The sequence below is a fragment of the Corvus cornix genome, chromosome 5 (genome assembly GCF_000738735.6).
Source record: "Corvus cornix cornix isolate S_Up_H32 chromosome 5, ASM73873v5, whole genome shotgun sequence".
Classification (NCBI taxonomy): domain Eukaryota; kingdom Metazoa; phylum Chordata; class Aves; order Passeriformes; family Corvidae; genus Corvus; species Corvus cornix.
The window spans coordinates 37,192,835-37,219,778 of NC_046335.1; the positions used below are offsets into that span (position 1 = coordinate 37,192,835).

At 41.3% G+C, this 26,944-nt stretch overlaps 1 protein-coding gene across 1 annotated transcript in view; it reads left to right on the forward strand.

The window, feature by feature from the left end:
* The window catches only part of LOC104688224, a 55,198-nt gene that overhangs the window by 3,485 nt on the left and 24,769 nt on the right, over nucleotides 1–26,944 (forward strand). Inside the window, exons 3-18 of the mRNA XM_039552932.1 lie at nucleotides 8,035–8,107; nucleotides 11,298–11,434; nucleotides 11,910–12,041; nucleotides 13,105–13,145; nucleotides 14,520–14,562; nucleotides 15,359–15,416; nucleotides 15,826–15,992; nucleotides 16,109–16,195; nucleotides 17,157–17,194; nucleotides 19,033–19,180; nucleotides 20,046–20,182; nucleotides 21,129–21,351; nucleotides 22,790–22,904; nucleotides 23,697–23,834; nucleotides 24,761–24,868; nucleotides 26,697–26,888. Coding sequence (XP_039408866.1) covers nucleotides 8,035–8,107; nucleotides 11,298–11,434; nucleotides 11,910–12,041; nucleotides 13,105–13,145; nucleotides 14,520–14,562; nucleotides 15,359–15,416; nucleotides 15,826–15,992; nucleotides 16,109–16,195; nucleotides 17,157–17,194; nucleotides 19,033–19,180; nucleotides 20,046–20,182; nucleotides 21,129–21,351; nucleotides 22,790–22,904; nucleotides 23,697–23,834; nucleotides 24,761–24,868; nucleotides 26,697–26,888 — 1,837 coding nt within the window. The remainder of the gene's footprint in view (nucleotides 1–8,034; nucleotides 8,108–11,297; nucleotides 11,435–11,909; nucleotides 12,042–13,104; nucleotides 13,146–14,519; nucleotides 14,563–15,358; nucleotides 15,417–15,825; nucleotides 15,993–16,108; nucleotides 16,196–17,156; nucleotides 17,195–19,032; nucleotides 19,181–20,045; nucleotides 20,183–21,128; nucleotides 21,352–22,789; nucleotides 22,905–23,696; nucleotides 23,835–24,760; nucleotides 24,869–26,696; nucleotides 26,889–26,944) is intronic.

The window sequence follows — 26,944 nt, forward strand, 5'->3', positions numbered from 1 at the left end:
TTTAAAAGATTATACTGTATTTTCACAGAATATATCCTATAATAAGTCTAGGGTCTTTGTGGCATTTCATCTTGCAAATATTTAGGTTACAATGTCTAGTATCTACAGCCTGGGGAGATACTAAAATTCTGGACCATGTCTAGGATGAAGAATTCTGTAGGTAGGATGAAGAATTCTGTAGGTAGTAAAAGCAGGCTGAAAAAAATTATTGATCCATTTTTTGGTATAATATCTGTTCCTTACAAGGAGTCAGGAACTTAAAAGCATGATGAGAGAAAGAAAAAAGATTTAAGCTCCTGGGTTATAATTACTTATGATAATTATACATATGAGAAGTAATTTCTTGTCTCCATTTCTTAATCACACACAGTGATGTGTTTGTTTTTCCTTTGTGTGCTCAGGATATAGACTTAGATGAAAGACATGTAAGGGTCATGAAGTTTCAAGGGGGCAGGCATGACAGTAGTGGACCAAAAGAATCATCTGATATATTCACAACCTTCTTCTAGACCACTGTATTGCCCCTGTCTCACACTGAAGGATTATTTTTTACATTTTAAAATTCCAAAATTCATGACAATGCCTTGGTGATGGACTGAGTTGTTCTTGCGTGTGGTTACAGAGGCACTGTTTTTGTCTGTGTTCAGAATACCACACACTGTCCTAGGCACTTGCATGATCATTACTTGACTACATCAACAATCATATGTTCATGTGAAGGATGCAGATACATTTTTCTCTCCTCCTAAATGTTTCTCAAATATTAATTCTTCATCACCAAAACTACCAGAAGGCTTAAATATGGGGGTCTCTGCCTGCTCAGAGGGATTGTCTGTGAGAAAACTATGACAGCATTTGCCAGCAACTGCATATGTCTTTACACCAACATGCTGATTTTTATCGGCATTAAGAAATCTGTGTTATTTGGGCCTTGGCTGGTGCTTAGCCCCATGCTAAAGCAACAGGCAGAGCCAGCTCTGATGTTTCAAACATCAGTGTTTATACCAAAATATTTGAGGATTGCAGCAGGTCTCGTATAATAATGCATGTGAGGGAAGGGGAGGGGAACAATTGGATGCATAGTTCTAAATTCATCATGACCCATGTTTTAATAAGGCTAAGATGCATCACATATCAGGTCAAGTCATACCTCATTTCCCTGCCAGACATGGGCTTGTTCTTTCAGGGTTTGTGCAGGTGGGAGAGCTGCAGACCTTTAACGGAAGAGGTGCAGGCTAAGCTCTCACCCTTGTGTAAAGCGGGAGCTCTGGCTTCTGCTGGATTTTGGAAGTTGGAAGCAGCTCTTGAGATCATGGAAAGAGTGGGGAGCTGCCACACGGTAGAGCAAGATTAGGAGCAAGTTGTAACATCTGCTTCTGGTGCAGGGCGGGCTCAGTAATGTGAACAGGAGCTGAGGCAGGCAGGAGGGCTGGGTCCCCGCTGGCACCAGGCTCTTTGGCATGGGCTCCTTGACTGCCAAAAGGGCCAGAGCCTGCTGTCAGGAACAGCTCCAGCCCCAGGCTCAGCAGCAACTGGAAAGGCAGGAGTCAACAGTTCCTGAGCCACCCCCAGCCCCACGGTGCTTGCAGCAGCATGGCTCCAGCAGCAGCTCTGCTCACCTGCAGAAGCTGTTCTGAGCCCAGGCACCTCCTCTGCCACCCCGAGTGGTGGTATGGAGATGCCTAAAGTACAGACTGCTGGAATTACATGTTCCAGCACACCTCCCACTTCAAAAATGAACCTCATAAAATCAAATGAGGCCACTTCCCATCAGGTCAAAACTTTGAAATATGGTTTGTCTAATCCATATTTGACATCAAAAATGCAAAACATCTGTACCTGAGATAGAGATATGTGCCCTTGTGAATCAGTAGTCAGAAACAGAGATTTTCAGAGTGTGATGCATGTCCTGTGGTAATGTCTACCTTAGGATGAGAATCCAGAAATGTTCAATAGCTGTCAGATGTAAACACTAATTTTACAGCTATCTGGAATTAGGTGTAAAGAGTCTCAGCCCTCAGGTGGTTCATGCTCAGGTGGTTCTTTCTGTCATATTTGTTCTGCTTGGAGAGGGCAAAGCACTACAAAAGGGCACTGGTTTTTTTTTACAGATGGACTATCCTATTGCTCTGGATATAGTTTTGCATATGGAAATAATTTTGAACATGCAGTTGAACAGTTTAAGTTTTCAAATAGACCTATTTTTCAAAATCTGAAGAAGTCTGGTTGTCAAACATCTGCAAACACTAAAAGGTGAAGGTAATGTAAACAGTACTGGAAGGGCTATGCACGTAGCCTGAGTTATCAAACAAATAAAACATCTCTGCAGATTTATATAATAAGTAATAGAAATAATAAATAAATAATGCATGTATTTATTTATTAAATATAATTATACATCTCTGCATTTATGGGATCACTGTGCAGTGAGAGTATCCATGTTGCGTTGATCATAATTTGAAGTTTTGCTTTTTGGAAATGTCTATCAAGCACAGTATAATGTGCATAGTCTCATTTCTCAAAAGTTTTATGAGTCCCATGATGGATATATGTATGAGGAAGCAATTACCTGAAGGATACAATTCTTGTGACCTTGCATATACCTGTCATGCTCCTGTGGACACGGAAAAATTTCCCATGCTGGAACCAGGGTTATTGTGGCTGTATCCCTGAAAGGGGCTTTTCCATCTGGATGTGGGCATTTTTAATTCATCGATATCCAACCAAGAATTCTGCTAATCCTGGTGAAAAGGTGGTCAGATTAGAAGAAGAAGATATGCTACTAATAAAACCCATGAAACACACAGCCTGTGAAAATCACCACTGTGGCAGCAGTGGTCACCAGCATCCCCAGCCCACGCACAGCCCCACAGCCCTTGGTTGAGGTGCCCAGCCCCAATGCCTGGAGGAGGTGAAGGAAGGAAGCAATTAGAGCATCTTTTCCATCGTGGAGCCTGATTTTGTCAAGAATGAGGAAGCTTCAGAGAGGTGGCCAAGAGCAGCAGGTCTGGGCAGCCTGCCATGGGGGATCCCGGCACATCCCACAGCATCCCACGGCTGTAGCAGGCTGTGGCAGGGATTGGTGAGTGATGTTCACAGCCTGAAGCATCCTGACTGCAACTGTAAAAAACTCACACACAGTCTTCAAGGAGACCTGACTCTCAGACAGCTAGACTTTCACACACCACCAGCTCTAGATGCACCATCGGCAGGGAATGATTTGGTCCCTGGCCACCATCTAGTTAAATTAGCACCTGGAAATGAAGAAAGGAGTGCCCTGCAACATCCTGGGAGTGATTTCATCTCAGCAGAATGCTTCTCCAGGCCAGGAATGCAGGAGTACCTCAGACAAGGCAAGGAAGCTATCTTTGCCAGGAAAGGCTGCTGAGCTAGTAGATGACATAGAAACACAGAGGAATTACTGCGTGATTGCAGGAAAAACGTGGGGATAGAGAGGAAGTTTTTTTTTTTAATCACATAGATAACATACATTTTTTCAGGTTGGTCTGTAGAAATGGCTTTTTCAGCCACTGCAAAAATAAATTGACTGTCCTAAAGGTATTTTTGAATTTGTCTGATCTTCGCAGGATGGTGTCTGGAATAGTATGCAGTGCAGTTGCACTGAAATAGGTAATGGTACCAGTGACTGTGGCACATAGTTTTCTTTGCTTCTTCATCAGTTTTGCACCCAGCATGACAAAGACCATCTACTCATGAGACCAGATGGAAGATATTCCGCATTTCATGTAGAAAAGCAGCAGCTGAGTATCTGGTTGGAGGACAGCTGCTTATTGATAATGATACAGTTTTCACACACACAAACTGAATATGATTTTCAGGATCTCTGCATTATTCTTCTGTTAGTTTATAACTGCTTTGGAATAAATACCAATCCAAAAAGAGCAACAGTCAAGTCTGAGAATGTGTTGACTGCTCCTGAAGGTTTAAGAGTAAATTCTCTCTGGATCAGTGTTGTTGGATGACTGGTCTCTGTTTTGGGAAGGCAGCTACAATATTCTGCTATCTGATGGAGCATCTATGCTAAACCAAGCACCTAACACTTAAAAAAAAAAAAGAAAAGCATTCATCCAGCACACATTTGACTACCACTGTGGAATTGTGTGACTGGGGTAGTCTACAGTAAGTGAAGGGGTGAATGTTCAGACTATTGATATCATAAGCTGGAAAGATGTAGCTAGCAATTGTCCATGCTGGAAGAGTCTGTTAGATGAAGAAGCCTGAAGGCTGAAGAAAGAAAGAAAGCTAGTGAGAGAAAAGCAAGTAAAAAAAAAAAGGTAAAGAAGTAGAGTCTGTGGCTGCCTGTTCTGAGCTTCCCCTCCCCCTCCCAAAGACATGTGCTCCTGCCCATGTGCTCCGAGCTCCTTTGTTCTAAGCGCGGGCAAAACCAAATGTAACTCAGACTCTTTAGCGGTGTCTGATTGGCCGCTCACCCCGGGTCCGCCCCCAGTCCTCCCCTTTCCCCTTCTCCGAATAAAAGAGATCGTGGAGGGAGACCCCGCCCTCTCTTGGCTCAGCTGTCTTTCTGTGAACATCTCTGGTTGTCTCATTTGAAAGCTTCTAACTGCAGGGAATTGAGCGAGCAGGGAGCTATATTTCTCCCTCTTTGCTTCTGCTGATGGTATTTGCTCTGCAGCTGATTCAGGTACCGATTTTAGAGCTACTAAAGTGCTAGATCGCCCTTGCTACCTCTCTAGGCTGCTTGAGGCTTTCTAAGGCATTAAAGTACTAGCCTAGCCGGTATGAAGCTGAAAAGATACCTTCCACGAGAGTCACCCTCTGGTTTCATGGACTCTTGCCTCATTAAGCAGTCCTGCCATTTTAGAGCCGCTTGTGATGTGACAGGATGTATTATACAGCTAAACTAGTGGAGTAATTTACAGCAGTGCTTCTTGAAGTGGATGGATGCCACACATACCTACATCTGAATATGAGCATGACTTTAAAGAGGGCTGGGATAGACCTGCAAAGGCACAAATGTTCCAGGAATGCAGACAGCCTGCATCACCAGGGTATTCATGACGGAGAAATTTCTGTTTCCCAATTCTTACTCCTCAGCTGGGAGAAAGTGGGGATCATTCAGATGACAGAGGAATCCCTTACTTACACCAACATTGTAACTTACTGCCAAGTATCATATCATGTTGTTCTTTTTTATGGGAAGCACAATAAAATCAGAAGAAGAGACTATGAGGTCTGTTCTACATTAGATGGAGCTGCTGTTTGGAAAATCCCAGTAAAACTTCATTTCCCTGAGACTTCAGAGAAACTAGCATTGTACACCCTGCTCATGCACTGGCATCTCAGAGTGCTGTACCATATGCAGCTGTGTTACACACACAGGAGCACAAGTTAGGAAGCACCAAACTGAGGACAAGCTGAGAAATTGACAATTTGCTGTGGCAGAAACCTCTGCATATATGGAACATCATACATAGCAGCAGCCTTTTTTTTTGTTAAAGATCTCAGGTGTTAAGTAAACAGAATAGCAGAACCTCTGTCTTTTGTTTTATACATGCATGACTGCTATTTTCTTTGTCTCTGTAACTAGACCCTAGTACCTCATGTTACAGTTGTCACAGTTGCTATTTAAATACATTTCTTTTGTTTAAGATGTTGCTGGAATTAATTAAAATAGCATATCCTCCTGGGAGCAGAAGAACTAGCAAGGCCTGATCACCAGGTGAATTCTACTCTCCCTGTTGTCTTTGCTACCGCCACTGGCAGGTACCAGGGCTGCCAGGACAACTGATGCCTGGCTCCTGCCTTTTCCTCGGGTAACTGGCTGGTGGCATCTGCATCCCTAGTGCAAGCACAGGTCCTGATTTCTGTAGCTTCTGTTAAGCCACTGATTTTTGGGGGGTTTTTTGGGGTTATCTTTTGGGGAGTTGGGTTTTTTTTTTTGTGAAATTTCAGTAAATCCTTTTGTGAATGCTGCATCTCTGAGAATTGATTTCCCCATGCCAGACAGGGAAAATCTTGCTAACATGTTAGAAAGTCATTGCATGGGAACCAAGAAGGAGGTGATCAGATGGCAGAAACCATCTAATACTCCTTAAAAAATCCCAACCCACCTTTTCTCCTATCTAAGAATCTCAAATTGCTTTGCAAATAATGTATTCATTGGTTCTCACTCAAGCAATGCCACTTTTCAGAGGAAGTGTTGCTGGCGATGATCCAGGAGCTGGCAGCACCGTGTGCAGTCTCTGGAGACAAATGTGTTCGAGAATTTCCCCCATGCTTATGCAGATCCTAAGGAACAATGAGTTTCTGCCTTCTAGGGCATATGCTGAGGTGCCTAAGCTCATTCCTAACATGTGAGTGTGGTGATCCACCTTTGCTAATTACCCAGCTGAGAAGAAGGGTAAATTAACAGGGTGTAGAACTGTATTAACAGGGTTATACTGTTTCTAAACTCTGAACCGCTGTCTTTGCACAGGGTAGCTCTGAGGACATATCCTTCCATCAATTGTTTGCAATTTTTGTGGCTTCTGTAAGGTTTTTTCTATTTTGAGAACAATTGAAATAGAAGGTAAATAGATTTCATAGGTTGAATTTCATGAAGAAGCACTAAAAAAAGAAAAAAGCCATAGAATTCTCGAGATACATGTAAGAGTGGTGGAAACAGCACTGGTTTTTAAGAACTCTGTAAAAAGATTTTAACATAACATGATATGTTAGAGGAGAGAATAGAGTATTCTAATCACATGTTGGAAAAGTAATTTGTTGTGATGAAAGAGGCATAATTATCATTCCATCTGTAAACAAGGCCCTTTTCCTCTGTTCTCTTGAAAAAAAAAATTGGTTTAAGTTCTTCCAGCTTCTCTACTGTCTTAACATCTATTTCATCTACTTGTTTATAATTGTTATAGGAAGTCTCTGAAGTGCTATAGAAATAGAAGGATGCTCCTAAATGAGAGGAAACCTGTTGATAAAAATAGTTATCAAAAAGAATGATTTGTGGGGCTCTGCAGTAACCACTTATGCAGGTGGAAATGTTTCTAGGAGTGTGAGGAAATAACCATGTGTCACAGCCACAGGAAATGCTGATTTATTTATTGGCTTGGTCAAAATAGTCTTTTGCAGATAGCTCTGAGCCAGAGACAGGTTTATGCAATGAGCCAGCAGGAAATCATCTTCCTTAGATGAAGGAACTTACATTTATCTTCTAATAATAAATAGGAAGAGGTCCCTGCAGCCACAAAACCTGGAGAGACTTGTTTTATAGAAGACTAAGGCTGAGATATTCAAAGGGCAAATAGGAAGTTACGCACTTTCAATCTTCAGGGTTTTTTTGGAGGAAGGTAGTATGCTTTATTTTTCTCCAACCCATACCTAACTCTTTAGATCCTAAATCCTCTGGAAACAATTTTCAGCCATTGGCTTATCTCATAGTTGTGATTTACAAAAGCTCATATTACTGTTACTCTTTTCCCCGTACAGTTGTAATTGAAGGAAATCTATATTTTTAAAGCAGAAGGGAAAAGCACCTCTTAAAGTGGTACTTCAGGTTTATCCCATGGGGGTCCACAACAACTGATACTCTCCACAGCACTTTTTTCAATGCTATGGGACCTCATGGGTGGTTACTAAGAAGATTGACTGTAACTTTGACTAAGACTGATGGCATTTTGACAACTTCATCATGGTGCTCACCAGTGCATTTACTCTGTTCAAGAGACTTATTGTAGTTATGTTTTAGACTAGACTCAGCAGTTTCAGAGCAAGAGGTTTTGCAAGCATCTCACAGGCTGTGTAACTTGTCAGGGATTTATCCCTGTTTTTTCTGCTCTGATGAGCAATCTGGAGTCTCAGAGTAACAAAGCAAAAAGACAGTGAAATATATAAAATGTTAAGACATTTTTAACAGCAGAAGCTTCATCTGCAGAATAGTGAGATAGCTGACCAAATTTTACCAACTGTATTTGTGTTTTGTGGCACCTGGTTAGTTTGCACATTTGAATTTTTTTCCCACCAAAGGCTTATTCAGACCCTCTTGTCACTGTTCTTCTCCAGATAGAATCCTCTCCTTGCTTCCTGTTGACCGTAAGGATCATCCGGATGAGAAATCTCCAGCGAGTAGATGCCTGTAAGTATTGCCAGTCTTAGTGGTAACTCAGAGAACAGAAAAATCATATCTTTTATAATTTTATAACAACCTTTTCTTGGTGTTTCTGAAATAACCCAGTGTTTATGTAAATTACTTGTTATAAACCAGGTCAGTCCTTGCTGCTTGCTGCTGTTTCATTGTTCTCCCTGTGCTTTCTGACTGGTTTCAAGACTTGAATGTATTTCTGAAAATAAGTACTTTCTCTCAAAGAAAGAAGAGTTTCTGACATAGGTAGATTAAGAAAGACTGCATTCTGTATTTTCAAAAACAAAGGGTAATTCAGCTGGTGGGCTGTAGCACCTTGGGAAATGTGGCTGGGAGAAGCAAACGTTATCAACCTCCTCAATCTTGGTTCTGACAAAGACGAATTGAAAAGGAAAAAGCTTTTTACAGTCATTACCACCAGGCTAATGCCATCATTAATTACCCTGAAACAACAGTAAAAAAGCCATGCTAACTGAGGGCTGGATGCTTGGTCCTTTCTAAAGCTCCTGCAGCAGACTTGCAGTTGTGCAAGAGTGTGAGTCACGTGGCAGGCAAGTGGTGGGAAGGGAGTAAGTGGGAAAGGAAAACACCACAGTTTTGTAAAAGAACATGGACTATCCACATGTGCACTGAGGAGAGGTGTTTCACACAAAATAGGCAAGTTAACAGTTTGTTTTGTTTGAGTAACTAGAGCTACGTGACTACCTGTGAAAGGATGCTGAAACTAGTTCGAGAGTGAGCATGGAAGGGAAATTATGTAACTCTCATGATTCTCGTGATTCTCCTATTTCTCTGTAAGCAGCAGTGATTGGCTCTATAATGTCTTGCACAGGAAGAGTCAGGAAAGATTTTCTGAGAGACAAAGATCTGGATTTACCATGCAGTACCATTCCCGTCTTACCCTGTGGTTGTCACATGTTTTTCTGGAAGGTGTATCAGAGGACTTCCCCGTGTCACAGCTCTCAGTGAGGTCATATCACTGGGCTGCATGCTCTGCACCTCCCTTCTGGTCCATGGCTGTGGCACATGTGTGATGATGCAAGAACACAGAAAGGTCTCATCAGGGACTCAGATCTTCTGTGTGTCAGGCAACAAGGCAAATAACGAGGCTGTAGAAAGAGATTGTGCAAGCAGAACTGAGGTAATATTTTGCATTAAATACACAGCTGACTAGTTTGGCTGCATCTATTCATATAATTAAGGATTGCTTGATATGCTTTGTATCTTAAAGATACAAGAACGATGAATCACATCAGTAGAATAAAGTACTTGCCAGCCAAACAGCCATCAGTCACTGATCTCCAATGATAAATCCAAAGTCATATAGTAGTTAAACAAAATCAGTTTTAATGCATTTTAAAATCAGTAGCATTACTTCTAGGTTCTCCAAATATATTCAAATACGTATTTTTACAGTTTCAAAATTCTTCAAAGCATTCTTGTCTGCCTGGAATTTCCCAGATTGGAAAAAATAAATAAAAACATTTGAGGAAACAGAATAATGACTGAAACAACTTTTACATCCAGAGGGACTGAATAGGCTACAGTCCTTAAGAGTGGAAGTGAAATTATTTAGGAGGACATGGAAGCTCTCACTATAAAAAGGAAGAGGCGAAGAAGGTGAATAAGGAATCATTTTTCACTATTTTTCAGAAGGAGGCTAAGAGACAAGAGTGGTGGGAAGGTAGAATTAAAGCCGATGATATTCTACAGAAGAACAGTGAAACTGCTGTCAGAACCTTATTTTTAAATCCAAACTAAGATATGAAATGTGAAATAGAGTAGGAAATGAAGAAGGCTAGGGCCTACTGAATATTTTCCACAAAAACTTTTCCATCACAGGAATTATTTTTTAAATCAGTAGGAATATGATGATTTCTCCACAACTTTTTTTAGAAAAAAAATTGACAGAATTAAACTTTTTTGTTGTTGTTTCCACATTATAATGTTAAAAAGTAGAAAACCTATAATTAAGGTGTCTATTGACCTATATCATAATTCATATATCATTTTTCAAGCAGTTCTGAATTTCTGTTTTTCCCTCTCACTTGGACAGAAAAGCATCAAGGCTTATTGAACACTTTCAACAGCATAAAATGCAGCGTCCAACCACTTTGAGACAGTCAGTAGCTGTAGGGTGACACTGGGCCAAACCTGGTGGAGAAGGAAAGAAAAGAAGAGAAAAAGGCCTTGTTGCAGACAGGAAAGATTTTGCTTTTCCCCACAGGTCAATGTACAAGCTCTTGTTCCCTTCTCTGCCTGCAGACTCCTTATCTGCTGCTGAAGGACCATCCTCATTCACTGCTGCCATCACTTGTCTCTCTCAAAAGCCTCACATCACAGGACATTCGTTCTCAAAGCTAGTTACCTTTTGCATTACATAGTATCTGATCTTTTTACTGCTGAGAACTGTGTCAAGAAAGGTTTTCAGGGTGCTGAAGTACCTTGCATAATCTTCAAGAAGAAACACAGTAAATGGCATTTTTGTATGTGGCTGTTTGAGACATACCTAATTTAGGTGCCTCTGAGAAAGGGGATGTAAAATGCTTCACTAACTTTCTCCTGGTGCCTTTTGGGAGAAAGACATGGTCCCTTTCTTCCTGGAGGTGGCAATTGGTTAAATTCCAATGTCTAACTCAATGAGCTCCTTCTGCAGGAAGCCTCTGCCATCTCATACAGCAGGAGTAGTTCTGCAGCTCCTCTCACAAACCCTCACAAAGAAAATCACTGAGGGCAAGGCAGAGATGAAGACCTTTTGCAGTTGTTCTCAAAAAGTGGAGGAGGATCCCGGCCCCTCTAATCAGACAGCAGCTCAGGGTTAGTGTGTGTGTGCATGTGTGTGTGCATGCACACATGAGTACAGGAAAGCTTGTTGGCTGAGAAACTGAAGTGCCTGACTAGAAGAAAAAATGCTCACCCTTTTATTTTAATACACAATATCACTGTTGTCTGTAACTCATGCAAGGAGGAACAGAAACGACCTTCTCTTCTAGGCCATCTTGTGATCTGTGCTTTTCCTCTCTCAGAAGGGAATCTTGAGAAGAGTTACATTGCATCAGACATTTCTATTTTTGAATAACTTATGCTTATTGTTGGTACCAGTTGCTGCAGTAACCTTTCCAGTGTCCTGCAGCACTGCTGCCTTTGCCACATTAGCAATAGTTTTGCCTCTCCCCCTCCCCAGTAAGCCAGGCTGATTGCTACGTGTCCTTGTGGCTGCCAACTGCGACGTGTGAAAGGTCACGCACTAAAACTGTGAGAAACTCCGACAATCCAGTGTGGAACGAAACCTTCTACTTCAGAATCCAGAGCCAGGTCAAGGTAAGGAGCCAAAGTTGTCTGCTTGAAGCAGCCTGAAGATTTTGTATATGTATCTCCTGAACTGTGCCCAGGAATTGTTGAAGAGACAGCACACGATAAAGGACTGCCCAAAGCATTTAATAGCAGAGGTGACAGAGTTCCTATGTCTGTTCAATGGTGCTGCATAGGATGGCCAGAAAGTGAGCTCAGTTCTGAAGTTTTAGGGAAACAAGAGACTTATGAGTCAGTGCAAGATGGATACAGAATCTGGGAGTTACCTAAGCTGTTGTATAGGTATAGCCAATGCATTTTGTTACAGCAATTAAAATGAACTCGGCAAGAATGAATATGCAGTTCAAGTATATTTTTCTAAAGGGGGATGATATTTAATTTCTCAGCTTTTCTTCTCAAGCACATCCTCAGCAATACTTTTTGCCTGGAGCTAATGATGTCCAGCCTGAGAAACTATAAAAAACTCTTCTCCCTCTTTTTACAGAATGTGCTGGAGCTCACAGTGTATGATGAGGATTTTGCTACTCCAGATGACCATCTCCTCTGTGCACTCTTTGATACTGCTAAACTTCCACTTGAAAGGACAGTGATCCTGTACTTCAAGCCTAGCCCAAATGTGAGAGCAGCTAAGCAACTAAAGCAACTAAGAAACCAGTGGAGAGTTACAGAACACTTTCAAAATCTTTCTGAACCTGCCATGGATTACGTATCCTAATAATGAGTACATAAATTGCCATTCAAATTACAAGCACAAAAATGTGGTAAAAAGTCTGAATTTGAGAGTCTGAACCCCTCTTTCCAATATTTTATAAATTATTGAAGACCATGGTACTGAAACAGTGCAGTAGGGAGGGGAGGGCTCTAATTGCGAGCTACCTCCGAGCAATACCAAGGCCATACAGCTGTTGTAGGGTGAATAATCTGTACATTTTTCCCCCATGAATTTCATAACTTGAATAATTCCCATAGTTCATAACCCCCTACCCCTTTGCTTGTGTCTACTTTCGCCCCGAAAGGCAAAGATGAAGTTGTCCCTATGTGTATCCCACTATGAATGGAAGATGATTCACTCTGTTTACCAGTTTCCCATCTATAAAATGGGAAGAATAATCTTGATTCCCTTTGAGATCTAAGGATGAGATCAGCAAAGTATCTCATATGCAACTTCTTGCTACCAGGGACAGATTCTGGTACCCAAACTAGGTCATTCACAACCAGCTCGTACAGATCAACACTGCCTGGAGTTGCATAACAGCAATTCTGAATCACTCACTTATACTGTCCTCTGTTTATTACAGAAAAGTAATGGGTGTAAAGTTTGTTTAATTTCCAAGATAATAGCCAGTACAGTAAGTCATGGCAGGACAGTGCCAGGAATAGCTGGGAGAAAAGGATGGAATTCAGAAAACAAAGGAAGTTGCAAGTTGTCTTTGTGCAGCAGCTTCACACTAAGAAATAGAAGTATAGGTTGTTTTGATGATATCTTGAAGACAGGAGATGAGGCAGGAATCAATTAATCATCTGGCTGAAATGTTGATTCAGACCACCCACCTGAAATATTTATCACAGGCTACTCATTGCAACCAATAACTTCAATATTGCCTATCAGGGACTCGTGTTTAGACAAGGGACAAAGTATTATGTAGCTACTTCATTTGATATCTTGTTCTTGCTTTCAGGCCAAGGAGGAGCTAGAGGTTGAATTCAAATTGGAGGTCGCGTAAGTGATACAGAGACTATTTTAAAAATGCAAAAATCATTAATGATAAAACAAAGAAACAGTACTAGAAGTCATGATTTTTCTGTTAAAAATTGCCAGCCTTCTCCTAAATCATTGCTGCAGTCTCCAACACCAGACTGATTAGCTTGTTCTGTAGCTTAGCTGCTCTCAAAGACACACATACCAGTTACCCAGAGACCTGTGGATGCCCCATCCCCAGAAGTGTTCAAGGTCATGCTGGATGGAGCTTAGAGCCTGGTCTAGTGGAAGGTGTCCCTGCCCATGGCAGGGGATTGGAACTAGATGATCTTTAAGGTCCCTCCCAACCCAAAATATTCTATGATTCTATGACTTGTCTACCTGGGGACATTTCAGAAGGCTTTCTGAGTGTGCAAGCATCCCTGCCTATCAATTTTTCCTTGTCTATTTCAGGTTGTGTATTGGACACACTTCTAGTGTTGAAACATACTGGTTAGGTTTCCAGTGTATCTCCAATTCCTTCAGTTTTCCCTTGCAGTACTGTTTGAATCCTAGTAATTGTGTTTTCCTTCTGCCTGGCACAATCACAATGTGATGGAAACTCTTGTAAGGATGTAAGGCTCTTTCTCCAGCACAGCCATCCTGCCATCCATGAATCACTATTTTTATCTCTGTGTTGCCAAAAGGTAGCTAAGGCATGGCAGAAATAAAGTGACCAGCCTAAGATCAGCTCTCATACTACTGGGGAGCCAAGGCCAGAAGTCAGGTCACTCCACACCATCTCCTGACTTCACCTGAATGATCTGGAAAGTTTTTTTTTCCCCATGTAATTGGTACCCGTTGCCCTGTGCCACTTTGAAACAGGCTTCTGGGGGAAGTGGTCACGGCCCTGCCAGAGTTCAAGAAGCCTTTGGACAGTGCTCTCAAGCACATGGTGTGACTCTTGGGGTTGTCCTGTGCAGGGCCAGGAGTTGGACTTGGTGATCCCCATGGGTTCCTCCCAACTCAGGATATCTGCATGCCAGCAAATACATATAACTGGCTTCCCAACAAGGATATGCTGGTTTATCAGCATGTTACTGCTGCAATACATTTATTTTATGTGTTACAGTGAGAAGAATTTGACTGCCTAACAGTAGATTCCATTTCAGATGATCGTGAGATTGCACTGTAAAAAAATAGCCATGATACACATTGCTCAGCTTTGGTACAGAGATGAGTCCCCTCAGAGCAGTGCTCAGTCCAAGCAAGCAAGGAAAGGAGCTTGTTACGTACCTGCTGGAGTCCCTCAGATTGTTGCTTTTTTTAAGCAGGAAGAAAGGGCAACATCCTGGGTAAAGATGAGTGGGATTTGTTTAACTTTAAAAAAACAGTGTTTTTCATTTTGTTTCCCAGATCTGGTCCTCATGAAACAATTGCTACCAATGGAGTGCTGGTGGTATGTGTCTTTCCCAAGATATTTTAAGAGATTGCTTAATGTAAAGGGAAAGGGAGGCTGGGGGTTAGGAAAGCCAGTAGGCAAGTTCTTTATCTTTCTTTCCTCTTTCCTATTTAGATACTTTCAGACTGGGATATTTTATTTACCTGTTCATTGGTGATATCCCATTTGTCCTATACTTCACCACACCACACACCACACACATGCACAATTTTCTTCTGGTACCAGTACTTAAAAAAACGTTATCAGAACACAATGATAAAAAGGCTGTGAAGCCATTTATTGATAATATACCTAGCCCTTTCCTCCCCTTGGAGATGAGCCATGCTCTGTGGGTAAGTTCTGTGTGAAATACTGAGTTATCAAAAATACATTATGTGGAAGAAGAGTGACTGCCATAAAATAAAATCCACCCCCAAAATGCAAATAGCAATGCTTCTTCAGAAAGCCCTGCCTACTGCTGACTCTTTATCTCTCAGTAACATATCTTTATTTATTTATTTCCTAGTTTAACCCTTTGTATTTATGCTATTATCCTGAAAACGACAGGATTGATTTTTTTCCTTTTTATATTCCCCTCACTGTGCCAAATCTTACGTCATTGTCACACATGGGATGCCTACAAGTCCCTCCAAAGCTTTTCCTTTTCTTTAGTCAGTGGCTAATGGGAAAAAGCCCAGAGATGCCAGGGAATCCAGAACTCCAAGTGGCTCCAAGCTGAGGGTCCACAGCTCCCTGTAATGAGGATGGGATGTGATGATCTTTCTCACAAATTCCTGCAATCTGTCTTTCACAGTGTCGTGAACTTTGCTGCTTGGAAGTTGAAGTGGCAGAGAAGACGATGCAAAAATCAAGTAAGATTGCCACTTTATTATCTATTTACCAGTAGTTGCATGCTTACTAATGAGAAGATGCCCCTTTCATATAATGTGTTGTTGTAATAAATAGTGCTTACAGTATTCAGTGAAGTTAATGTCAGGTAAACACATTAGGTTATTATAGACTCCAATGACCTTATCTAGATATATGTTAATAAGGCCTATTAAATGCACAATAAAGTTGAAATCCCAGTTCTATATCACAGCAGGAATATTCAGAGTCCCCTTTCTATCAAAAGAGCGTCCACTTTGCTCCTTTCCCTTCAGTGCCAGCACTTCCCACTGGGCAAAGCTGTGCTACCTGCACCTCATTTTTAATCAAGCCAGCACATTTTTCTGGTTAATCATATTAACATTTCTCATGATCTATGTTTTGCTACTTTAGAGAAAGAGCTTTCCCTCACTGTGAAGGGCTCCTTTGAGGGGACACAGGATATTGTGCTGGGCCCCAATGGAGTCGTCAGCCCGTCATGTCCCACCGAGTTCCACTACATCAAGTATGCGGAGCCAACGCTGGATGTGATGCTGCCAAAGAAGAGGCACTACCACCCTGTATGTTGGAGTGGCCTCAGTGATGGAGGGATTTTGAGTGTCTCTCAAGAAAGTGGGAGGAAGGAGAGAGGGTAAACCCGTTACTGGTTTTGTCCTAAAGCATGTTGTTTTCCCAGTGGTCCTGTAGGTATAGTACAGAGACAGGCTCCCCAGTCGTGATGCTGAACTCGCTGCCCATGGGAAGGAAAACGACCATTGCAGAGGTAAGCATCACTTCCAGCTGTTGGGAATAAAAGGTCACTCTAATAGAAACCATTCCTCGTAATGTTGTCCCAGATGGCTGCTAAGAGTGTCAGAAATGTTGATTTTTTATTAGACTTAGAGAAAACAGGAGCTTTGTTTCTCCAGATGTTTTCTCCACAGAGGCAGATTGTCCCTGTATTACTCTCCATTACATGCCAGTAGTGGAGACAGAGACCTACAAGGATGTAAGAAAACATCATACTTCCTTCAGTACATCTCTCCCTGTTTACCCAAAGACTCACTGACTCTTCCTTTGCTTAGGATCCAAACTGAAAGTTGCTCTTTGGGCACAAAAGAGGAAAACGCCAATAAACCTGCCCTTAGTCAACCATATGATTAAGAGGCCAATATATTGAAATATGCTGAAAATATTAGTCACAAAGTATGTATTTTAAATAATATAATGAAAATATTACTTTAAAAAGACCATTAAAACATCTCAGAACAAAACACATTTTGTCACTAAATATGAAGATTGAAATAATGATTTTTAAGAGAGGATAAAGTATTGGCAGAAGCAAATGCAGACTTTGCAGTCTCTTCACTGTGAGACTATGGCCAGGATGTCAAAGATGTGCTGTGTACTAGAGCATAAAGAATGGAAAACACACAAAAAATGGTAATTCAGGATGCCGCAGAAAGCTTATGAGTAGCACAGGAAATGGAACCTACTGCATGAGTCTCAGGAACCTCCTACACCAGGATGCTTATGGTTTCTGCAGCCTGGAAGGATTTAGGATCTGTAGATAGGGATGTTCCATTAATGATAAGTGAATGCTTTTGGAATTATGTGCCGAGATCTCAGACATTTAAGTTTGTGATTGGCAGACCTTGCTGGGGTATAAATCAAGCTCTGACCCCAAGACAGAAAGGGAAAATATAAAATTTAAAATAAAAAAATTACACATTCTTGTTTTCCAGGAGAAAAGATTTGATTTGAATGTGACAGCAAAAACTTGGTAAGAGATTTTCTTCTATTCCTTAAGACTTGGTTCATTGATTTTGCTGTTGTTTCAGCCACATGGAAATGACACAAGCAAGCATTCTCAGTCTGAAAACTAGAGTGTGCTTATAATAAAACATAAAATACATGCACAAGGTATACTACATAATTACCCTTAGGAAGATTTGGCTTTAATCAGTAAATATTGATAAAACATTAAAATAAACGCGTTTATTTCAGCATTATCCCTTTCCTTCTGACTACATAATTTTTTTTGGTTAATGTCAGTCTCTGAAATTCACAAAAAGAACAAAGCTAGCCAACAACAACAAAAAAAAGAATAGTCAGAAGTAAACATTAAATTTAATCAGAAATTAAGAATTTTTTTTCTTTACTGTCAGTATTCAGTGGCAATAAAACTTGTATTCTGTTAGTCCAGTTGTACTATATATTGAGTAGAAACTAAGGTAAATAAATTGGCTTGTGGTTTGACATCTATAGACAGGCTCATTAATACTCATCAGTAAACATGGAGATACTTCAGGTTATCTGTAGTTGTATGGAACACACAGAACTGGGCAAACTGGTATTTTTGTGTGTGTGCCTGATTAAGAAAAAAAGGAAAAAAATTTTTTTGAATTCAGACAGAGTTTTCTGTTATTCATTTCAAAATGGCAAGTGGTCGGTAATAACAGGAAAATCAGTGTTATTCCACAACAGGAAAAACACCACCTGCTTATTTATTTCACTTTCAGAGCACTTTTGAAACTGTTTGTGTCTTGATTTACAATGGAAACTGGCTTTTGCAGTTCCAATTACCATTGTGCATCTACATTTACAAATAAGATCATAATAATTTGGCTGATTTTATCCAAATCTGGTGGTGGAGAAACTCATAATTACATTTCTTTACTAGTTTCATTGAAATTATGGACCCAGTAGAAGAGAGAGGTTCTGTCACTGGAAGAAAAAGCAAACCCCTGCCATTTGACAATGCCTGGCCAGGTAGCTCTGACCAGACCATGCCCATCTCTTGCCTATTGGTGTTTTGTAGGAGCAGGGCAGGAAGAGCCAGGAGGGAGATTAGTGAGCAGAAGAGCACAAATGCCCAGGGAAATAAACTACAACCATGAGGTCTTAAGGAATGACTTAATTCAATTTCAAAATAGATGTTAATGAAACCATTCTCTGGGAGAAGTTGTGCCTTACAATTTTTGAGTCAAGGTTGATGTGGAATAGAACTTCCAGCATTGACCCCTGAAATAGCCTGTGCAAGTGTAGACACAACAGAGCAGCAGGGGTGGAATCCTGTCCAGTGACCCATCTCTGACCATCCAGGAACTGGATGTCACTGAGGTCTCCCCAGCAAGATGGGCTCCGTGGCCACCCTCCCCAGCGGCACTCACCGCTAGAGGGAGATGCGTTCCCACTCCAGTTCCTCAAAAGGAGAATTTTTCCTCCACGTTGAAAATGCCAACCTTTGAAAATCGGGTGTTATTTTAGATTTCGAATGAGAAAATAACCTGTGAAATAGGAATCTATACTTTCACTTTTGACCATTTGCACGGATTTTCTAAACTTGGCAGTCTTTTAGTTGTAGAATATTTAAATATTTTGTTTTATTTGTAAATACTGTACATTGTTTCTTCCAATTAGCAATAATTGGGCATAATGCCACTAGTTAGTCTTACTAATTAACATAATTTTCTTAAATAGTAAAATTATTCTTTCTTGCTCCTGTCATATTGCATCGTCTTGTTTGAAAGGAAGGGTGCTGTAGATTATCTTTGATCAAAGTCCTAAGATTGATATGGGTGTGTTAATATTTAATATATGTGTCTGTTTTTATCTTAGCAATTGTTCATGCCACCAAGACCTGGACATGCGCTTCGGGTTTAACTTATGTTCTGAAGAGATGGATTTCCTGGGGAAAAGAAAGAGATATGTAGCCAGTGCTCTCAAAAATGTTTTTCACCTACCATGCGATCTGCAGGATCAAGAAGTACGTGTGTGCTGAGGGGATAGAGCTGGAATCTCTAGTGCTTTCATGTACTCCTGTAAATGAGTGGTCAGCAAAACAGGCCACACATACCTGCTGTGCAGGTACAAGCTTGTCTGTGTGTCTTAAGTACATTTCCTTCTGCTGGCAAGGTTTGTTTTACCGAGAACACTGGTTGCAGTCATCATGCTTCATTACTATCAATTTGGAATTTGTCATGGTTGAGGTGTGTTCATTCCTGCCATGCTGAGCTATAACTGGCTTGGTTCAGAAATACTGAATACATTACACAGCAAAGATTTTTTTCCCCTTGCTCCAATTTCACCGCTTTGTGAGAGTTTAGGACAAACATCTCTGAGTGCTTCTTATATCTTCTGTTCCTTGCAGTTTTGAAATTCCTTAAAATAAATATAATTTATTTTAAAATAACTTCAAGATACAGAAGAATAACTGAGGGTAGCTTAACAACATTGGCTGTGAACGGAGTGTATTTTTTCATGAGATTATCATGCAGGTTTTCATACATTAGTAGTCAGTGTGTGAAATAAGAAGAGTGGTGGAGTGAGAGATGTAGAGAAAATACATCGTTGTTTCCACAGAAGGTTTATTCTTATTCATCTGTGCCCGTATTTGCCCTAGAGATGGGTAAGAACCCAGGTTTGGCCTAATCTCTGAACCCACGTTTATCCAAAGGGAAATAAGTGGCAGTAGCAGTTGTTGCTTGGTTTTGGAGTCTTTCCTTCTGAAAAGGGACCTGGGCTCAGAGCTCAAGACCTGGGCTGGCTGGGGTGACCAGACCCCACTGCAGTTTGGGATGCAATGTTGAATGCTGTCAGTGTGAACGTCCCATCCTCCCTCTGCCCAACAGGTCCCTGTTGTGGCTATCATCACGACAGGTGGAGGACTGAAGTCAATGACAGGATTGTATGGCAGCCTCATGGGACTCAAGAAGTTAAATCTCCTGGACTGTGTAACATACATCAGCGGGCTGTCCGGCACCACATGGTAAGCCAGCTCAAGCAGGAGGCCTGACCAGGCCTTTTGAGGATCACACTTCTGCTGAGAGTAGCTTCTAAGAGCAAACAGGATTGGGAGATTCTCTTCAACCATCATATAAACAAGTTTCTCAGTAATAGGCCATTAAAGATTAGCTTGACTTGGTGCACACTTTTTCTATAAGCAATTCTTTACTGTGCCTATCAACTCCATGTGTGCAGCAGTTAAATGTGCATATGACAAGCACACTCATCAAGATGCTTTCTAGGTAAGTAGTTAGTGTGGATGTAACTGTGGATGCTCATAGCATCATGCCTCTTCCTTTCTCCACTGATGTCCCAGCTGTTGTGGTTCCCATTAACTTCTGAGACTGGCTGTGATTTCTAACTGGAAAAAACTGCTGGATAGTGCACACTTACCCCTGCAACCTGCCGGTTTTATGTTCCCCTGGCCAGAGTTATTCCCTGCTCACAGGACCTACAGTTGCCTAATGTCTGATTGTCCCATGTAGAGGAGGTTGGTAAAATAGAGGATGATGTTAAAACAAAGCATAGTGATATCATAAGATTAACACTAAGTTAATCAAAGCCAAGAGACAGCAGCTGATATGAATGAATTTAAGGTTCTGAAAAATAAGCAAAGAAATTTTATTATCATTTTCTGCCTAATTTGTGCTTCACAAATGTACCTATGTTCACACCTGGCAGTTTTATCCCTTAAGCTTCTGCCAGTTCTGCTTTAAAAAAAAAGTCAAGAACAAAAACTGCACTTCATTCTTCAGGGCAATCTGAAGTCGTAGAAACTCTGGAGTGTTCATTCTGCTGAATGGAGTAGCTAAACCAGAGTATGTGTGAGCAGAAGGAAATGCCTAAAGGTAAACTTCTGTTCTGAAAGCACAAAATTTCCAGCCTTTTTTTGCTCCTTTTGACTTTTGCTCTGTATTGTCTTTCTCCAGGACCATGGCCAACTTATACAGAGATGCCTACTGGTCACAGAAGGACCTGGACTCACATATTGGTGAAGCCCAGAAACAAGCAACGAAGTGCAAGATGGGCTGTTTCTCAATGGATCGCATGAAGTACTACAACAAGCAGCTTTGCCAGAGGAAAGAAGAGGGATACAGGACATCATTTATAGACCTTTGGGGTCTCATGATTGAGTACTTACTGAATGATGGGGTACGATGTATATTCCATTTCTTAAAGAACCATGTGTTTTTCCCTTAGTGGATGGAAACGAGTCCATCATTTCAGAGAATGTACCTCCAAGCAGAGCGGAATTCTGTGTGTTAACAAAATACCAGATTTTTAACACTCCTTTAATAGTTTTCCTAGAGAGAAATGCATCCTGTATGCTAATAAATTAGATTGTGGATGCAGCCATTTGAACTCTGGCTGCTATTTAAATGGAAGTGAAGGCAATCTTGGGAAGTGCATCTAAGATGAAAATTACTCATGCAAAACGAGTTCAAAATGCAAAGCAGAGTGAAAACTATCTCAAGCAACCCTGAAACAGCTAGAATGTTCAGTGAATTGCATCCACTGGCAGGTAACTTGATCTGCAAGTACACTGGAGGCAAGTGCATATTTTACTTTTGCTCAAAAGCACTACTCATATGGTTTAAGTGATGCTAATTTTTGTAAGTAATTACAGATTTGCTTCTCTGTTACCTGAAGGGCTTTCTACCCCTAAAGTAAAATAGCCCGCTTCCTTGTCTCCCCATGTGGATCACAGTTCCAGGATGTGTGCTTTGGCACTTGGAAAGTGGGAAAGGGTGAGTGGTTGAGGATTGAGCAGAAGTGTCCTCCAGCAGGGGCAGAAGTGCTACAGTTGTTCTACCATTCATTAGGGATTATTTTTCTATAAGTACATGTATAGCATTATGTATATGTAAACAGAACATAAATGCATACAGAGAGGAATACCAGGTGTTAAATAAAGGTGTGAGCTAAATAGATGCCTCTCTTTTAATCTCGGATAGATGAGGTCCCCCTCAGAATTTAACCAAACATTTTCCCCTTTGAGCAGTGCTGACTATTGCTATGTAACCATTAACTCTCCCTAATTTTCCAGAACTAGCTGCTGTTAAATTTTCCAGTAGTTCATGAGATTGCATGTTTTTTATAAACCTCTTCAATGACAATATGCTTTTTCAGAAAAGAAAAAGTGGGTGGGGTGCAAATAATTTGCTGCCAAATTTCAGTCCCCTTGCAAGGCTGGACTGTGATAGCTGTTGTGTGGTAGGGCTCACATGCTCAAGGGCTTCCTTCAGATTCAGGAGAGGCAAGGATAGCTCACTACACTCTTCAGCACAAGGAGCAGACCACCCCTCCTCCTACATGTCAGGGCAGTACTTCCTAGGAAATACAGATGTGTAAAGAAATAGTTGCCTCCCTCCTCATCTTTTTGTGAACCCATGCACAGAGCCAGGCTGGAGCCTAGGACCTGTTCTGTGCTGGTTGGTGGGGCTACCTGCAGTGCTCTGTGTGATGGAGCTGCCGGGGTATGTCCTGCATGCTGGGGGTGGAGCTGCCCGGCTCCTCCAGCACCGGGGCCAGTGAATTCACCATGTGTTGTTTCCATCTCCTCTCACATACCACTTTTTCTTCATACCAGAAAGACCCCCACAAGCTTTCAGAGCAGCAAGAAGCACTGTGTGATGGCCAGAACCCACTGCCCATCTATGTGTCAGTCTGCGTCAGGGACAGTTACAGCACCAATGATTTCAAAGGTAAGGATGTTGTTTTGGATCCTTTGAGGCTGAAATTGGCAGCTGAATTCCTGTCATCACTCTTTTCTTCTTGGTAGCACTTGGAGAAAAGAATCCTGATGTGTTATCTGCTTTTTTGAGAAATAACCATCACCTCCATGCCTTACAATGTTAATACAAGGGTTTTGGGGAGCAGCATTTCACTGTCTAGACATACGCACTAGAAATTCTGCCAGAAAGGCCATTTTTGAAGTATCATCACATCCACCTAGAATGAGAAGTATTGGAATTATCCAAGAATTGCTTTTTCTCAATGGCCAGGTATTGTTTCTATATGAAGAATGACCACATAGTTATCATACAGTTTGGAAAGGCTTCCAACTTTCCAGTCTCCCAACTGAATCTGTTGTTTTTCTCATTGTCCTCTTTGTTTGGGTTTTTTTTCTGTGGAGAATCAGATGGAGGAGAAGGGGAAGAGGAGAATTCAGATCAATTTTTTTGTTGTTGAGGCAAGAAAATGAATCATTTCTGAATGAAAACAAAATTATGGCCCATGACATTTCTGTCCCAGTCTTCACTCACACTGCAGTTACATCAGACAACTGCACTTCACTTGGAGAGGATATCCAGGAAAGCCAAGAACTAATTTTGTCTCCGTTAGTACCACACATAGCATAATTGGTCTTAAGTTATGAGTGAGGCTTTGCAAAGGCAACATATTAAACATAACTCAGACCAATGTATACCTGAGCTTCCCCTCTCCCCGCACCTGCCTGGGAACCCTCAAAGTGTCTCGTTGTGGCTGTATTGCAGAGTGGGTGGAGTTCACTCCCTACGAGGTGGGACTTCTGAAGTACGGCGCGTTCATTCGCACGGAGCACTTCGGAAGCGAGTTCTTCATGGGCCGCTTGTTGAAAAAGCTCCCCGAATCCCGCATCTGCTACCTTCAAGGTGAGATATAGCATTGTCCTGGCACAGAGACACTTTGGAGGGGTGTAATGCTGTTAACCAGTGGGTAGATAGTTCTGTCCTAACGTACTGTCTGCTGGGAAATGGGAGTGGTAGTTTATCCAAAAGAATACAGTAAAAAAACCTGCATATTTTTTCAATTTCTTGTCACTGTCTTGGTAGATGAGTTGTCTGTGTCTTAGACATGGAATAGATGAGGCTCCTTAATTCTTTCATTGTAAGTAATAGCTCCCACTTCTTTGGTTATTCTTCTGATTCTTCTCTGAACTCCAACTTAAGTACAATTCTGATAGTCATATTTAAATTTACAATGACTGGTGAAATGGTGGCACTCTGTTTTGTCAACAAAGCCACCAGTGCCCCTGTGGGGAGACAGAGAGGGGCAATCCTGGATGGAGAAAAGAGTGCACAGTGGAGCTGGAGCCCACTGCATGTATAAGCCTTTACAAGTTGTGGTGTGAGATCTTGTCTTACAAACCAAACCTCTGAAAAGCCAGTTCATCCCCTTTTGAAACAATTCAGGGTGTTTGAACGAGTTACTGATCAGAGTATGTGCAGAAAAAGATAAAGTGGAGAACGGAAGGTGGGAATGGAAAGGAAGTGTTTGCTATGTATGTTTTATCTGAATTCTTTATTTTGCCTGTTGAGTGAGTGGGTCTTTTTTATTCTTGTCTCACATTCTTTTCTTTCTTTACCATGTGGCAGAGCCATGTAGTAGGTTAGGCACAAAGTTGATGGTAGCATGAACTGAAATAATGACACAGAAAGTTAAGAGGAATTTAATAGACTGGAAGTTTAGAAATATTTGCATTAAGCCCATTAAAAAATTAAGCCAGGAGGTCAAAACAGAAGAAAATGGGCATTTTCTTGTTAAAATGTGTCCTTGTGTTCACTAATTCCTTTTCCAGGTATGTGGAGCAGTATATTTTCGGTGAACCTGTTACAAATATGGGGACTGTCGCACAGTTCTGAGGACTTCTGGAAGAGATGGACACAAGACAGAATAGAAGAAGTTGGTGAGAAATTATTAAGCCTTTCATTTATGGTCATTTATTTTCCTGTATGGCTTTTGGCATCATCTTGTCAACTTTGCTGAAGCTGGTATTGACACTGAACTGTGCCATAAATCAAATCCCTCCTGATGGGAGAGAATTTTCTAAAAGTCCTTGCAAGGAGTTTCAAAGATAAACTGAGACTTTTCCTTGAGTTTCAATGCTGCCAGATGTTTATTAAGTCTTATCAGAGGAACAGTGCCACTAGCGTGACCCAGGTACAGCATAGAGCACAGAAAAGCAGGAGAGAAGTCTCTTGTTATCAAGATTTGCACAGCCTTTTAAAGATAATTTAACCAATAGTTACTAAAAACGTATATTATTTTCACTTTCCTACCAATTATTCAGTAACGCGGGCAGGAACTGCGGAATTCTCTATCCAATCATTCCAAACTACTTTTACTGCAGAACATGAGGTAGTAGAAGAAGAAGGTTTAGAGAACAACAACAATCCTCCATTTTGATATTTTTTATTCTTATCTATTTACTACAAAGAGAAGCCCAAAACCTCTAAATTTTTCACCCTGTGACAATCTTACATAGTAGTCTATCACCTAATTCACACCACTGTATTTTCTAGTTCTTGTCTGACCGTTGGTAATTTTTTCCAAGGTTGGAGGTTAAAACAGTGTTGTTCAGGGGGGTAAGAACCCTTCAAAACAGGCAGAGAAATATTCTCGGCACTCTGGGTTCCTACATGGTATCACAGGATCTTACTAAGCGATAGCAACTTCCCCTCACACTGTATAGACTAAGAGGAAGAAAGTAATCAGAGAAAGGCTGCTGTAGTTACAACACTTACTAAAGCTCTACTGGTTCCTTCAGAGGATGTTTTAGAGGGGTCAGATGTTTCTCAGGAAGTGTTTTGGCATTACCATTCTCACTTATCCATACAGAACCAAGAACCAACAGCAGAGGATATGGTAATTTTTACTGCCTATGTGGAGAATAAACCTTAGTATCAATTGCTTAATCAATATTTCTTGGGGTTTTATTTTATTACTCAGTACAGTAATAACTGCATTGGATTCATACTGATACAAAGATAAATGAGGCCCAGAGGGTATTTTCTGAAGCAATATAGAAACCATGATTTTATTGCTAAATCACTTAATATGATTGTAACTATAATTACAGACATCCTGAAAAATGCAGAAATACATCTGTGCAATCATGGAAACCACCAGGTCTCTCCTGCTGCACTCTCAGCCTCTTGGGCTGGCAAAGCAGATTGTCATTTCCAGAAACCACACCTTGTGCCATTTCTGCTTTTCACCCACATGCCATCTATCCACCCCCTAAACTACCCATAGTTTCTGAATGTGAATGTATGCCCCAGGTTTTCCTGGGGTGCTCTCACTCTGCTGATTAAGCATATGCTCATGTAGTGATTATTGGGTAGCAGCTGTCACTGTTGCAATAGACCCTGTGGTTGCTGTTGTTGCCCATCTGACTAAGCAGTAGCGTATTCATCAGCCCCCTTTTCTCCATGCTTGCATCTGTTTCATGCTATCTTCCTGTGAGGATATTTAACTTCTGACTGAACATTTTCTGAATTGCTTGATTTCCTTAAGGTGTCCTTTTCCCAAGACTAAAGATTGCTTCTGATGAACTGTCTTCAGGCCAAAGCTTAAGACCATCTTTTTCCAGCAGCCATTCCTTTCCTTCAGAAGAGTTTGTGTGTGTTTAGTGAATCATCCAAGAATAGCCCCTGAGAACTCCTTTGCAACAGGGCAAAAAACAGGGAATATTAGTTAACAAGCAGTTCAGCACTTTTTCTCCCCTCCTCTAGATGAAGACCCAGTGTTGCCCACAAGACCCCACGAGCTGAGGACTCGCATGTACACCCCCCCTGGCCCCCTGTCCAGCGCCCTTCGGGGAGCACTGACCGACCGCTTCTCCGTCGCCCAGCACCACAATTTCCTGAAGGGCTACCAGCTGCATAACAACTACATGGAGAACCAGCACTTCTGTCGGTGGAAAGGTGATGGCGGCTAATATTTAACTGGCATCATTTTCAGGTGCTTTTGGGGTGGGGAA